This window comes from Pagrus major, chromosome 10 (genome assembly GCF_040436345.1).
Source record: "Pagrus major chromosome 10, Pma_NU_1.0".
Classification (NCBI taxonomy): domain Eukaryota; kingdom Metazoa; phylum Chordata; class Actinopteri; order Spariformes; family Sparidae; genus Pagrus; species Pagrus major.
In genome coordinates this window covers 21,006,897-21,022,347 of record NC_133224.1, presented here as the reverse complement: position 1 = coordinate 21,022,347, position 15,451 = coordinate 21,006,897, and the positions used below count along the sequence as shown (strand labels likewise).

Sequence of the window (15,451 nt, the reverse complement as noted above, 5' to 3'; positions counted from 1 at the left end):
GGAACAAACACGACACTGAGTGTGCAGGAGCTTCAAAACGACTCAGCAGGTGTTGAAACAACATCAGCAAAAAGTGACTTCTAGTGGGAATCACTCATAACAATAGCAAGCTAACCAAACTAGCTTTCCATGTGAAAGTTTGTTTGCCTAGCTTGCTACCTCCCCGTTTGAGTGAAATACAAACCTAAAGGGGCATTATGTAGTTTTGGAGAGAAAATTCAAATTCAGAATTTTAATATTTACAATATTAATGAGGTAATAATACAAACTCAGAAATGTTTATTTTTTCCATAAGTGAATAAACAAGCTATTCTCAGAGGAAAATAAGGACCCAGAACACTGTTTGAAGCTGGAAAGGTGGCAGGGTCCGCCACATATAAACAAAGTAAAACAGTATGAAACTGTGTTGTCCTTTGGGGTAAACAACACCGTATATTAATGTTCAGAAGCTACACGGGGGTCTGATGCACTCTGGTCAGTGTCACACCATCATTCCAACGGACAATTATTCAGAAACGCTAATCGTCTGAAAAGTGTCCCATTGGATTGAAAGGCAATTTTTTTGGACAGCCTGTTATCCCAAAAACAAATGCCCATTTCTCAGCAGGCCCATTACTCTGATATACACACTCTCACACACTCTCACACTCTGCAGTTGTTAGTTCAGTCACTGCCAGCCCTTTCCATAGTGCTGAGTCGGAGGAGGTTTGTTTGCCCTTAATATCTTTCTGGCCTCACACCAAAGGGCATACGCTGAGCCTAGCCCTAACCCTAACACAGCACTAAGATATTAGGGGAACAATACTCCAGGGTGAAAAATGTAAAAGGTACAAGGTACTGCATAAACTCCCTCATGCTACACAAATTAAAGAACGCAATGTTTATATCTGACAGTGTAATAAAAAGAACTGTAAAAGCCTGGACAGGTTATTTTCTCATGTGCAGGTCACGACAACGTTAAAGGCGAGAAGCCAGCATTAGAGCTCTCTGGAATGATCCCCCAAAAATAGACCCTAATGTGACCTGTCACCTTGACGAATCAATATTGGTAAAATCTCCGCCTTAAAAAGACTACAATGTCCATAATCCTAAACCTAACAACGGCCTCCTGCACCCACAAAAGCCTGGCCTGACAACATATTTACCCCAGGCAGTTACTCTAATGCTTCGCTAATACTCCAAATAGTTTGACTGATCAGCACCTTTATTTTAATCCGCCTCTTTTTCCAGCTTTTCTTTTTATTCAAGCTTGACATCCCTGCTTTCACCGGTGTCTTTTTTTCTCTCTCCGTAACCATGTTGTGGTGAGGGACAGGCAAGTTAGGGATGGAGCACGAGGAGAAGACAAACAAGAAAGGTACAGTAAGAAGGAAAAGGGATTAGATGGGAGAAAAAGATTAAAGCTGTGGAAGATGTGAAAGCCAGACAGACAATGGAGCCACGGGTCAGGAGTGAGATAAAGAAAGAAAGAACGAAAAAAGACGAAAGACAGTAAAAACTGATCGTCCTACAAAAAGTTATAGAGCAGCCATCAACGATATGACAGTACACAACCTCGATTGTCTATTACTATAAAATTGGACAATCCAGCATACTTTTATTTCAATGATTTGAAATTTGGTACTTACGTACCTAAAAGTCATGAAGTGGAGCGCTAAAGTAATAATCTGAACAAGGCAAAGGTACAAGTAGGACAGAAGAGGAAAGACAGAGAGGCTGAGACAAGAGGTCTAAACTCTATCTCACATTGCCCTTAAGGGACTTCATGTGTGTGTGACATCACTCCTTCCGAAGTAAACACAAAGTCTCTGTCGCCACGGTGCCCACTCGCCACGGCAACCGGCCGGGGTGGAAGGGGGCAACCGCAAAACACACACATGCACACGCGCACGTACGCACATACTCGCCGAATAATGGGAAATGATTGCAGAACATATAAGAGAGAAGAGCTGACACACATGCACACACACGCACGCACACACACACACACACACACACACACACACACACACACACACACATCTCCCCTTGGAAAACTTGTCTTTCCGATCTATAGCAGTGTGTAATCCTGAGGGATAAGTGCTAAGATCCCCCTTGTCTCCTTGACAGCTTCAGGGAACGTTTGTGTGTGTTTTATTGTGTGTGTGTGTGTATGTGTGTGTGTGTGTGTGTGTGAGATTATGTGTGTTTTAACCATGTCTCCCCTGTCCCCACAGCTGGCCTACTGTGTGGTGCAGTTTATGGAGAAAGATGCTACAGTGACTGAATATGTAAGTTCATATCTGTATGTTTTTTTTTTTTCATTTCTCTCCTGTACTCACTTCATCACACCTGCTCACAGTGGCAGAAGAAGTACTCAGATATTTGACTTCACCACAGAGCGGAAACACTCTGTTACGGGTAAAAGCTAGTTGGCTCAGTTAGCCATGCAGCTAGCAGTTCGGACCGAGAGCTCGGGTCCAGGAATGTGTTAGGTTTGCAATGCTAGTAGTTCCCCTCAGCTTTTAAGCGTCTTTCAGCTCATTTCTTTTGGTTTAATTACCTGCAACTTTAATGTTTTGATTCACCTTTCCAGAAGCAGCACATTGGTGTTATAAGCAAAAAAAAAGCTGTGTGACTACCTGCCTATCATCAAAACAACAGACGAACAAAGTCACAAGGTCATAGCATTTAGGAGCTGAAGAAGCAGACATTACCTTTAGGAGTTGGTGGAGACCAAACACAGAGTTAAAAAGGAGAGAGAATATCTTCAGGTGGTCAGAAACAAGACTTCAAATGAATGCTAATGTTGCTCTCTATGTCTCGGTGATGTGTTAAGAATTTGCTGGCACGTTTGGTATAGCTAACTAGTAAGCTAGCTAGCTATGGTTGTAGCTATGGATGTACTTAAAGGTTAAACAGGAATATTTTTACCCAAACTCTCTGTTGTAAACGTCATTACAAACACCTCAGCATTGACTTTAGTGAGTACAACACTATCGTAACTGATGCAAATTATTGACAAAACTACAAAACGAAGGCTAATGTAGTAATAAACTTTTCTTATGCCTTTCACGTGACCATCAAACATTATACCGATGTTAATCTTGTAGTGGCTGTAACCTACTTCTTCATTCACTAACATCAATGCGGTAAAAACGAGACTGAGTACAAAGTGAAGGACATATTTCTTAATGCACTAGCCAGAGTGTGAGTTAATGGAGATGGCACAGGTGGACGCCAGCCAGCTACCCTGCTGAGCTAATGGCTGCGGTGTTTATTTATATAATTGTGCTTCGCATTTTCTCTGCAGATCATCAGAGGGCTGCTCAAGTACTGGCCAAAAACCTGCACGCAGAAAGAGGTGAGAGATAAAAAAGACACCGATGCTTCTCAGCTGCTCTCATTAGTCACTTCTGAAACATTCTCTCATGTGACACTGTGATTACTTAAATATCCGTTGTCCCTGCAGGACGTCTGTGTTAATTATCAGCGTTTTAACATTGTGAATCACGTGAATGTCTTTTCCGCCCTTTATTTATCAATCGTACAACTGTGTGCGTGGGTATCCAGGTGATGTTCCTGGGAGAGATTGAGGAGATCCTGGATGTGATCGAGCCGTCTCAGTTCATCCGGGTGCAGGAGCCGCTCTTTAAACAGATCGCGGCCTGTATCTCCAGCCCTCACTTCCAGGTAAACACCAACCCCTCGCTTCATTCAAAATGATTGTCCAAAGACATGAAGAGAGACACAAATCAGCCCTCACTTTCTGTTAAAACAAAACATTTTGGGGAGTAATAAGCCTGCTAACAATAATTCTCCGCAGATTTAATCACAATCCACTCAAGAAGATTGTAGAAAAAAATTCAGTTACTCGGATAACTTCATAAACTGTGTACGCAGACATCAGTCAAATGAAAGTCAACTTTTCTCTGTGTGTTTCGTTTCAGGTAGCGGAGCGGGCTCTTTACTTCTGGAACAACGAATACATCCTCAGTCTGATAGAGGAGAACTGTCAAGTCATCCTGCCGCTGGTGTTCGCAACCCTCTACAGAGTCTCCAAGGAGCACTGGAACCAGTCAGTGTCTCACACATTAACACAAACACACAAGATAACACACCACGTTCTTCACAGCTTTTTGTATTAGATTCCGGTCACCCAATTTGGGTGTAACCTCGAGCTCTATTACTGTTTGGATGGTAAGAAAAAATCCATATTAGACACTCCTAGTTTGTCTTCAATCTAATCAGAGAGTGAAACGTGGTATGAATAATAAAATAGTCGCACAGCTTTCTTCTTTCATTCAGGTTTTCTTAGTCAAAGAAAGAATCAGCTAGGTCTGTGTGGCACCAGTGTTATTATAACATAGGATATTGAGCTTCACGTGTCAATTTAATAGCAATGAAGCCCTTGTTGTGTAGAAACAATCACTTTGCAGACACAACAACGAGTGCTATTTTCATTTTTCCTGATAAAATGAAGCCACGCCTCGGAGTGTTCTTTCCTCTCTGCCATGACGCCTTCTTGTTGCTAGTTACCGGCAGTGTAGACTCATGAGTTTGACCTTATTGCTTTGTGATGCACAACTCAAAACATGTCAGCATCGATTAAAGGAATCGATAAGCTCAGAGGCTTACGAATCTGTTGGACTGGACAATTTGGAGCCAGTTCTCAACCTGGAGCCAGTACTCGCTTCCCATCCCTAGTCCCATTGCAACTTGCTCATGTACAGTATCCTCAATACAAGTACTTCAAAATTCAAACTAAATGTACTTATAAAGAAGATTTAGCTTCACAGTGGTCATAAGCTCTAAGTCCCGAACACTGAGGTAAATGTAAAAGCCTCCCATCTACTAATGGGGGATGCTAAAGATGCTAAAGCAGTAGACACATGAATGTCCCCACATGTTATTATTTAGCCAACACATCTGGTTGCCAGTGGGCCAGGCTTTTCCTTTAGCCTCTATCTCATGACCCATAATCCCATGTGACTGATGACCAGTCAGATTCATTATCTTCTCATTCCTCCCACCCCCCCCACCCACAGGACCATCGTGTCTCTGATCTACAACGTGCTGAAGACCTTCATGGAGATGAACAGCAAGTTGTTTGATGACCTCACTGCCTCCTACAAAGTGGAGAAACAGAAGTGAGTATGACTCACTCTCTTTGTGTGTTTGTGTCACTGGATACGACAGTGACAACACGAGGAAGAAACAGAAGAGTCTTAAGTCATGTTTTAGACGGGTTTTGTTCCATTATCCATCACATTATATTTCACATTGTGAGTGTGTATCGCTTAGGTCATCGTTTGAACACGGATCACATCATGATTCCACTTATTCATTATTCTCCTTCGAACTCAAGATAGTGGATACTTTCGGGAAACAAAACTTAAAGGAGTAGTTCAACATTTTTGCTTTTTTTCGCAAGACCAAAGATGAAAAGATCAATATCTTGCGTATGTAAGTTCACAACCTCACCTTCCTTGCCTCCCCAACCTGCCTCTCCAGGGAGATGAAGCGAGAGAGGGAGCGTGCAGATCTCTGGCGAGGCCTGGAGGAGCACCAGGAGCGCCGGATGCAGATGCTCACCGAGGCCGCCAGGAACCAGCGCAACCTCCAGGAGCGAGGCGAGAGAGGGGACCCGCCCACCCCTTCGTCCCCGCAGACGGCTCACTCCGACCAGCCCGAGCCCAAGCCCAGCGGGGCCTCTTCTTCCTCCTCTGGAGGAGGAGAGAGCGCCACCTAGGTGCTGCTCCACAGATGTTGGCTAACACGGGGGGTTAGGGGACAGGGAGAAGACTTGAGGTTGATGGTGAAAGTGTTGGGAGAGGTCAGACAGAAAAGGTACAAAACAAATCCACTGTCGTTTTTATCTTGCATCATCGAGGGAGTGGCTTTTTGTGAAAAAGCGTTCGATCTCAGTGATCCGAGGTAAAGACCGTACCTTTTTTCTGACAGAGTTGTGTGAAACTGGTTCACCTTTTGCTGTACACACATCATGTTGCAGATCAGAAGATGAATATTGTCCAAAAGTGCTGACTGTCATTTTAATCCACGGCTGGTTTATTAAACTGCAGGTCAGTACCTAAAATTGGTAGCTGGCCTGCTTTAAATCAGCCTCAAAATAAGAGATGAAATGTCTCTTTTGGTGCAACACTAACCAAGTTTAACATGTGTCTAACTTGTCTTGATATTTAACCAACCAGAGTCGGAGTCTGTACTGTGGCCTCGTATTTATCTTTTGGTCAGAGATGCTTATTTCATGCGTGGATAGCACAATGCATTAATAAACAAAAGAAGCAATTTCACACAAATGTCCCAAAACTATTGCCGCACAGACCAGACACACAAACCCTCACACACACACACAGACGCACACACACACACACACAGACGCAGGTACATATTTACTGTAAATATGAGAAGACAGAGTTAGAAAGAAAGTGTATCCAGGTCAGACAAATGTCACACACCAACACCAACAATCGATTGATGCACCGAGATAATTCACAGTTTCTTTCTGACACACACACACACACACACACACACACACATAAACACACACACACACACAGCTGGTTCTGGCGCTAACTCCTCTCCCATTCTGTCGGGTTCCACCAAAGTACGAGCCTAAAGTCCCTTAAAGGTTAAATAACCACTGATGAAGATGATGATAATGATATAAAGTACAATACTGTTCCTTCTTCTTACTTGTTACTCTACTACTACTACTCTACTCTACTCTAAGTACTACTGATGATGATGATGATGATGATGATGATAATGTTTTTATATATATACATATGTCTCTGGATATTTCTGTAGTGTATTATGGGAGAAACACTAGTGTAGCAGATACCATAAAGGGGAAGGCCGGCTCGAATTCTGAATTCACATCACATGTTAACTGTACGAGGCCATAATGTGAGTGCTGAAATTCAGCGGCGTTCCCCTTTAACAGACCTTAAAGAGGGGAGGAATGAACTGGATTGGCGGTGGCTGTTTTTCTTTTCTTTTGAAATTTCGGATGTTTTGTGGTGCGGGGGTGTATTTTAAAGGGGAATCTCACAAAAAATCCCAAAACATTCCATGTTTAAAGACCGTTTGTGTGTTTTTTCCCCGTTTATTTAAAGGTGCTCTGTGGAGGAACAAGGTTATGTTTACATTTAGTGTTACTCACCAAAATGCATTGTGTGTCCTCGAGGCTTGACGAATGTGCTGAATGCATCTCTTTCCTCATTAAACATTGTTCAAGCCAATTGAAAAAAAAAATATTTTAACTCTTGCATTGTTTACATCCATGTTTACTAATATTCTTCTTCTACCCTGCCTTTGTTGGCGTATTGTTACGTTTCTTTTGCACATTACCGCCACCAACAGGTGATCAGTGGAATAGCATGCCACCTATGCGTTACACAAACATAATGGGGACTTGCCTGCTCATAAAGATATTGCTCTATAGCACCACCAGTGGTGACAAACTCCACAGGGCACCTTTAATTTTGATGTTACGGCACACAATGATTATTTTTTAATTAAAAGTTTTACAACTTTACTCTAAATTTACAAAGTTGAAGTCTTAGAAACCCCAACGTTGTACCAAAAATGGAGTCCAAGCGGACTAGTAAACCCCCACCCGACACAGAGGTCACTGGAGGATAAATAAAGCGCACCACAAGCGTTTCAGACCAAAAGAAAAACACAGTGATCCAGTTGGATTTCTGAACCCGGAGCGTCTGTTCCTTGAGGCTCAGCAGACCTGACGCTGCTAGATGGCGACCATGACGATGATTGAACGTTTTTCGGTGTGAACCAACAAAAACCTGTTTATTCTTGTCTGATCATTACGATAGAGATGATGGGATAAAGAGAGGGGGGAAAAAACAGAAAAAAATTATTTTAGCAATATTTTCATTCTTTCAGGATAATCTGTGTGTTTTTAGGGGGTTAAACAGGAAGTGGGTGTCGCACTCAAATGTTTACCCCCCACTCTTGTTTTTACTCCTGTTGCGTCCTTGATATTCACATTGTCTTAAAGGTACTTTTTTGTGTAAATTTATTTGATGAAAAATGATTTTCTGCTTTGTAATTATGTTGTTTTTTTCTTGGTTTTTGTATGATATTGTTCATTTTGTGGAAAACTGATACTGATGCTATTTATTTTCTATTTGATCAGGAAATGTAACCTTATTTGAAGACGATGGTCAGGTTGTGTATGTGTGCGCGCGTGTGTGCGTATGTCGGTGTGCATCCAGTGAGTGAATCGGCGAGCAGGAGATGTGCGTAGACAGAGTGATAGAGAACGAGAGAAAACTGCTCTCTCTTTGTTTCTGTTTCTCTCTCTCTCCTTCTCTCCTTCCTGAGGGACAGGGTTTGAATCCGAATGTATCGCGAAACAAATCGATTGATTGTTTTTTTTGATGCTTGAGACGCAGAGCTACCTGTCGGCTGCTTCGTAACCAAACGCTCAGAAACCCTTCAGACCAGCAGTTTTTTCAAACTTCGAATCATGCCTGAGTCAACAATGTTTTGAAATCCATTTGACTTGCAGCTCTCAAATTGGCATTTCAGAGCTTAAATCTTACAGCGGTGCACGTCTGCTCTCAAATTTCCAGGTTTTTTATGGTCGACTTGTTTGGATCTACAGTCCTGTAGAGATCAGCCGTTGCTCCTTTGTTCTAGAGGATGTTGCTTTCAAATGTTGACGCTGGAGCTTTGAATTTAATTTGACATTAACATCCAACTTCCAACATGTTTGTCAGTCAAAACAAACACCAACAGCCTATGCCTGAAAAGAGTTGATTCTGAAAATTAATTCAACGTCCACTTACTCGCTTTTTCTGGAGCTTACAATCACACGTCAGGGTCTCCATCTGGAACTTCAGTCAAGTGGCGACAGGTGTTCGAAATGTACATGATGGCACCTGAGCCATCGCCATGAAAACTGAGCAAAATCTCAGTCTGAGATACAATTTAAAGCTCCGGAAAAAGCTAGGAGTTAGGATTGTTACACACTATGCTAGTGGTTCCCAACCTTTTGTCCCGACTGCGAGCAGTTAAACCAAAGAGTGTTTTTTCCTCCTCAATTATATGATTGTAGGGACGCAATTACAAATTAGCAAACAAACAAAAGAGCAAAGATTGGAGAAAAATCAGACAAATAAAATCCTTTTGCGTAAAAGAAAAGAGGTTATATTTTCTTTTCTTGTCCTTTTAATTACCTCGTGACCATTCCGATCTATCTGAGGACCCCTTAAGGGGCCTCTACCCCGAGGTTGGGAACCACTGACATACCCTCATCTTCTACATCAACTTACCACAATGCAGTTAATTTTTTTCATGTTTGGCTCCATCGCAGCCACAGAATGCACTGATTGATTAAGTGTAGTAGCTTCACACTACCTGCACTTGCAGACACCACCTAGCACCCTGGCACTCTGGGCAGGCGTGAGAAACAAATGCTCCCATTCGATTTCAAACGTTTTGATTCAGGCAAAAAAAAAAAAAAACTCCCAAAAAACACACCTGAAAAGAGACAAAACTTTGACCTCACTGTCATAAAACTTAGCTTACTTTATGATTTTTGTTTTTGGCTAGCTTACTCACAAACCCTCTTGATTGTTATCGTCAGTCGGTCAGCTTACTCGGGGAAAAATGGAACCTCAGCTCCCACTGTCCTCGAATTCTCGATTAAAATGATGAAGAGTAATATTCCGCTTTCTAGAACTGCTCCAGAACGGGAAGCGAGAGAAGAGAGTGTTCGTAGAGAGCTCTGGTATCGCCTCACAGACAGCCATCAGACGCTGGTTTCATTCGCCGTCACGTTTCCTCTCCGCAGGCCATTTTTCACGTGGCCCGAGTCGAAACAAATGCTTTAAATCCGAGGGGCGGTGTGAACGGACTGGATGAAAGCAGCCAGTGAAGATAAAGAAAAATCAGAGGAGGAGAAAGACAGAGGAAAGAAAAGACATAGAGTTAGACACAATAGAATGGCAATAAGTCAGAGCAACAGTAACAGAATGAGAATATGATGTTACCGAAACCTACAACCGCATTACGTAGCAATTTCACTGAATTTCTAGATTTGCACTGTCTGCCCAATGGTCTGTGTTTGTTGTGTTGAAGAAAAACCTTAGAGAAGATGATTAAGACGATGCAGGAGAAGAAGAAGAAGAAGAAGAAAAAGATGTATATTTTGGGGACCAACACAGCGGTGGGGGGGTTTGAATGTAGAGAGGCTTACTGCTGTACGTAACATTACAGGGGGGTGTAGAATGGAGAAAAAAAACTATGTGCTAAAAATGAAACTTCACTTTGAGAAAACACTCCTGGAGTCCGTGTTTTTTTTTTGTGCGTGTGTTTTACCTCGTCTGTCTCTTCAATTATAGTCACATATTAAAGGGGCTCTATGTAACAATTTGTTGCAATTTACATGTATTAATCACTTTTTTATTGGACATACGTGAGCGGATTGTACCTCTCTCGGTTGCCTGTACAAGCCTGTGCACGATGTGCTTGAGTTGTTTAATGCTTCAGGAGTCCGCTACCATAAACTGTTGCTTCCAGCACAACAAGTTCCACAGAGCCCCTTTAATATTCAGTTATAATAATTCATCTTCCTTTTGTAGATAATTTGATCTACTGGCATAATGTGTTGAAAAAAAAAACGTGTAGTTGCCAAGGGTGCGTTCCTAAACCCAATCTGACACTGCTGGGTCGATTGTAGAGTATGTTAATGTTTGACAGTTAACATCAATAATGTAAGCCAGTTAACGCCATATTTACTCGAAGTGTTACAGTTTTATCCAAGAGTGTTACATTAAAACCTGGATACAGCGTTGTAGGCAGGGCCCCATTCATTCCTATGAAAGCAGTTCAGTGGCACATGAAGCCAAAAACGCTCGACTTCCTGGCTAACGTTAACCGGATCATCCCTTCTTCTAGAGACTTACGCCAACTGAGCCGGCTAACTTCCGGTCTAGGGCCTGGCTAACAGTATCCGCCGTTTTACAACTGCTTCTTTCACAATGTAAGCTTATGGGAAAAAGTATTTTTGGAACCAAGTGCGTCACGTGACGTTGTAATTACTCGTTTTGGCCGCCACTGAAGTTGGCTTCAAAGCCTAGCTCTCTTCCTGGAGGCTTGGTCTTTATCTTCAATATTTACCTAAAACGTAACTCAAAGAAATTGGCTAAATGTCTGCTTGTCTAATATAAAGTTAGCTAAATAATGCTAACATTTCAACGCATTAACAGCAAGCAATATCTCTAAGCTACCTGCTACCTCTGATTTGTATCCAAGCATGCGTCTGTAACCCAACTCTGCATTTCTGTTAGCTTAATGGAAACTTTAGCCTCTAGCTTATTGTTTTGCGGTGGTGGTGCTGTTCTACCTGCCAAGCGCCAAAGAGCAGACAAAGCTAGCACCTAGCTAGTGGAGCAATTAGCAGCTAAGCGCCGGATATTTTCCAAAGCAGCGCTAAAAGAAAAGTAAGTACTGGACTGAAACATGACTGAAAATGATGCTAATGTTGCTGTTTGTGCGTCTGCTGAAGGTGTAAATAATGAACTGTTAGCTAACGTTAATACATTAGCCCCACCAACTGCATATGGTGATAATGTAGCCTAGTCTGGCATAAAAGTGCTGCTTCAATCTGCAAAAGAAGCTTATTTTAAAGACATGAAGGTTTAAACATTTACATTTGTAAATATAACTGATGTGGTCTTTACATTTTTGCTGACCATTTTCAAAATTCAAGCTACATTCTGTCAGCTGTTTCAGGCGACCATAGATTCCCATTAACTTCCATCCCACAAGGTGTCAAAATCAAGCAGCAGCCTCAAAACTTTCTTGAGCTGTAATCCATCAAACTAGCCTCAAAATGACCGAACTGTTGCTTTGAGATGCAGTTTATCTGAATATTTGGAATATTTCACTGCGTATGATGGAACAACGGACTGGAAACCAATTCATTTCAGACATTCACTTCCCCAGTAAGAGTTTCATCCTTTGTATTCATGTTACTAATCCTTTGTCACAGTGAGTGACTATCCTCACATCACTGAAGTTGGATGAAGGACTGCATGCGCGCACACACGCAGCCACACGGAGAGATACAGGCGGAGGTTAACAAAACATAGACAAGCATCAGTATTTTCCAGGGAGTCTCCATTATTTCTGGCTTGGGGTCTCTAATGGTATTTCATTGTAATTGCTATGATGTCAGAGTGTCCGTCCGCCCTAATGGGCTTCTAATAACAACAACAAGGGCAGATTGGTTCCATTCACTGGTTGTTGTCCGGGGCAGAGACACACAGGAGTCCAGCAGCTCAAACCTCTGCAAGATCTTCAGCTGAAAAGGTGAGAAGTGCTTTTCTTAAACATCCATTAAGTGATGTAGGACAGGCATGTAGCATTAAATTGATTTTTAAGAGACATTAAACTACTAAAGGGACAAAAAAAAGTGTACATAATTATGTTAGCAGGCTGCTTTACACCATATTTAATGTAGCTTTATAGCCTAGATGGAGCCATTGTGCTGACTGTGAACACAGTGTGGTGTGGTCTCAGTGCTTATAAAAGTACTCTACATCATGCTGTTCATGCAGAAAGTATTTTTATTTCAGTGTAATATTTCAGGCGAGGCATTCTCTGCAGAGTTGTTTCAACACATGTCAAGTGGTTTGCTTGAAAACGTGCAAAGTAATTAAACAGATGTCTCCAATAGCATTCAGGAAATTACTCTCGGTTTTGCAAGTGAAACTAAGCATCTATATGTCACATTTTCACTTAGAATAGCAATAAAGAATGTGTTTTTTTTTGGTTTAAAAGTTGATTTTTTTCCCATTGACATATATATTTTACTGTGTATGGCTCACGGATACTAGTGAGTGCAGAAGCCGTAATGAACACTGGAGGGAGTTGTGAGTCCTGCTGATTGTCACAGTGTACTGCTCTGAAAGTTTTGTCATCCCTCCCTCTAGATAAATAGTTAAAATACTGGCAAGACAACCTTTACCAATTAATAATTTATTTTCTATGAAAGGCCAAAACTAAATATTTAGTCTTTTCTTTGTTTTTAAAAGGAATAAAGTTACTTTCAGGCCCTCCAGTGAACCTTATCCCACCCAGGTTTAAGGAACAATGGACACAAATAGTTTAATAAAACTCTGTTTCTTTATTTTTCTTTCTCTACCCATCATTCCCAGCATGCATCTCCATCTCCGTCCCCTGCCCCTCTCTTTCCTCCTCCTCCTGGTTGCCGGGACAGCTGTGGTGTGCGTCGCCGTGACGAGCACACTTCACGGTTTCCGAGGCTGCGCGGTGCGAGAGTTCACCTTCGTGGCCCAGAAGCCCGGCTGCAAGGCTCTGCGTATCACCACGGAGGCCTGCTGGGGGCGCTGTCACACCTGGGAGGTAACATTCACATACAAACACACAGTGAAGTGACAGAGCATCGGTCCCATTCTCTTCTGTTGCTATTTCTGAAAGCTTGTGTAATACTGCAATTGTGAAACATGAAATAAATGATGAATGACCCAGGACTCAACCCAAACCACAAGAAGGCCGACAACCCATTCTCGGCTCTTACCCATCTGCCATTGTCATAAGAAATGCTCACATCCTTCCAAGCAGGGACTTTTACTGAACTCATTCTAGTTTGCAGGGATTATAAATTTCAGCTCTGCGTAATTGGAAAACCAAATTTAAAGAGTCGGGAACTCAGTCAGATTGAAACCCCTTAGAGGAGAAGTAGCTCTGAATCAGCAATAATAGAGCCGACTGTCACACTGGTGGAGGGTCAATAATGGAGTTTAAACTCCACATCTTTACTCAAGGACCGCTTAGTGCTCTTTTTTAGGGCTTTCATGGTGGTACTCCTGAATGGAAGGAGGCTTAGTAAGGAGAGGTTTCAGTTCCTTCCTCAAGTTTTTCACATCCTTCCACAGAAGACAGTGAGACCTGGTTGAAAGCTCAGGGCAGAGCTAGGACGTGGACCTTGAGCTAATACTTTTGTTGTATTTTTGTCAAACTACAACAAAAGTATAAACCCTAACTCCTGACCCTAACCTGTGTCCATCTCTGTGAACCCTGCAGAAACCTGTGCCAGACCCCCCCTACATCCACCGCCACCACCGTGTGTGTACGTACAGCCGGACCCGCCACATGACGGCCCGCCTGCCGGGCTGCCAGCCCAACATCTCCTCTCTCTACCACTACCCCATGGCTCTGCAGTGCCACTGCGCCGTCTGCTCCACGCAGGACACAGAGTGTGAGACCTTCTGATGCTGCTTTCAGCAACGCTATCAACAGTTTTACTGACATGAACGACTTTGAATAAAATGATGAAATCAAAACATTTGAGTGAGTGTGACAGTTTCTGAGGAGTAGAAGCACTGTTAGCAAGAGGTATTATATTAATAACAGATACTTAATAAAAGGACATTTGATATATAGTAATCAATACATTTTAATTGTAAATAAGCCTCTAAAAGAAAGGAGAAATAACAGAGCAAGCATTACATTTCAAAATAAGAGTTCTGTGCAACATACAGATAAGGCAGTTGTTGAAATTTATGTTTAAATGAATGTAGTTGCCGTTAGCTAGTAAGCTCAATTAGCCCTGCAGCTAGCAGTAGTATCAACTGACTCTGTCCGAACAGGGAGCTCTGAGCGTTGAAGGATTGTTAGTGTTGTTTACTATTGGACTACCATCTCCTGCAGTACACTGTAGCTAGGGGCTAGCTGGTTAGCATGCTAACTTCAGTAGATATTTCTCCAACATCAAAAATGTAATTCTTTCATATTCTATTGATAATTTTAGCAGTTTTTTTTATGTTTTTAACTGAAATTATTACATAGCACACTGTTAACTGTATGAATAACTATTATAATCTACAATCAGAGAGGTAAGCATTGCACACGTTCTGTGTTTGAGCTGTTGTACTACATCTGTGTATCAAGGTAGGATTACCAACCAAGCAAAGCAGGCAACTGCCCCTGAGCCCCAGATTTACTTTACTTGTGTGTAAAGTGTATTGTAATAAGATAACATGGATTTTGGTTTATGGATATTCAGTATTAAATAATAATTGCAACTGAATTTGAAAAAACAAGGCCTGAAATTCATCTTGAGGCTTAAGATTAGCTTTATTATTTTACCTATGTGTATCAATGTCCTCATTATTGCAGTTCATTTTGCACTGATATGGTTCATATTCCTATATACTGTCAACCTGTTTAATTCGATTACTTGAGGTGGTACTGAATGATACATAGGCTACACATTTTAAAGAAAAAAAGTCCCCACATTGTATATCATTAAAGTTAAGGTTGGGGTTAGCATGTAGTGGTCCTAGTTAAGGTCACCAGAAAATGAATGTAAGTCAACGCAATTACCCGACTCAATGGTGCAATATGTGAGAATTTCAGTTTAAAACAATAAAAAAATTTAAATTATCAACAG

General features: G+C 41.8%; 2 protein-coding genes across 3 annotated transcripts in view; both read left to right on the top strand.

The window, feature by feature from the left end:
* The window catches only part of ppp2r5b (protein phosphatase 2, regulatory subunit B', beta), a 42,290-nt gene extending 31,980 nt beyond the window's left edge, over positions 1-10,310 (top strand). Inside the window, exons 8-13 of the mRNA XM_073474546.1 lie at positions 2,217-2,270; positions 3,293-3,343; positions 3,553-3,672; positions 3,930-4,057; positions 5,028-5,129; positions 5,494-10,310. Of these exons, the coding sequence (XP_073330647.1) occupies positions 2,217-2,270; positions 3,293-3,343; positions 3,553-3,672; positions 3,930-4,057; positions 5,028-5,129; positions 5,494-5,731 (693 nt within the window). The 3' untranslated portion in view covers positions 5,732-10,310. The remainder of the gene's footprint in view (positions 1-2,216; positions 2,271-3,292; positions 3,344-3,552; positions 3,673-3,929; positions 4,058-5,027; positions 5,130-5,493) is intronic.
* Positions 10,311-10,383: 73 nt separating this feature from the next.
* On the top strand, positions 10,384-14,344 carry LOC141003250 (glycoprotein hormone beta-5-like). 2 transcript variants are annotated; one of them, XM_073474548.1, is made up of 3 exons: positions 10,384-12,345; positions 13,194-13,401; positions 14,083-14,344. In XM_073474548.1, the coding sequence occupies exons 2-3, from the start codon at positions 13,195-13,197 to the stop codon at positions 14,269-14,271; spliced, it is 396 nt and encodes a 131-aa protein (XP_073330649.1). In that variant the 5' UTR covers positions 10,384-12,345; position 13,194; the 3' UTR covers positions 14,272-14,344. The 2 variants fall into 2 exon arrangements, with proteins under 2 accessions (XP_073330649.1, XP_073330648.1); XM_073474547.1 differs by having other exon boundaries at positions 10,384-13,401.
* The last annotated feature ends 1,107 nt before the right edge of the window (positions 14,345-15,451 follow it).

What these genes read in the sequence shown, in the direction of transcription:
- LOC141003250 (XM_073474547.1), top strand. Translation starts at nt 13,129, where the DNA reads ATGGACACAAATAGTTTAATAAAACTCTGTTTCTTTATTTTTCTTTCT. An exon ending in GGCGCTGTCACACCTGGGAG is followed by an intron (nt 13,402 to 14,082) that starts GTAACATTCACA and finishes TGAACCCTGCAG; the next exon opens with AAACCTGTGCCAGACCCCCC.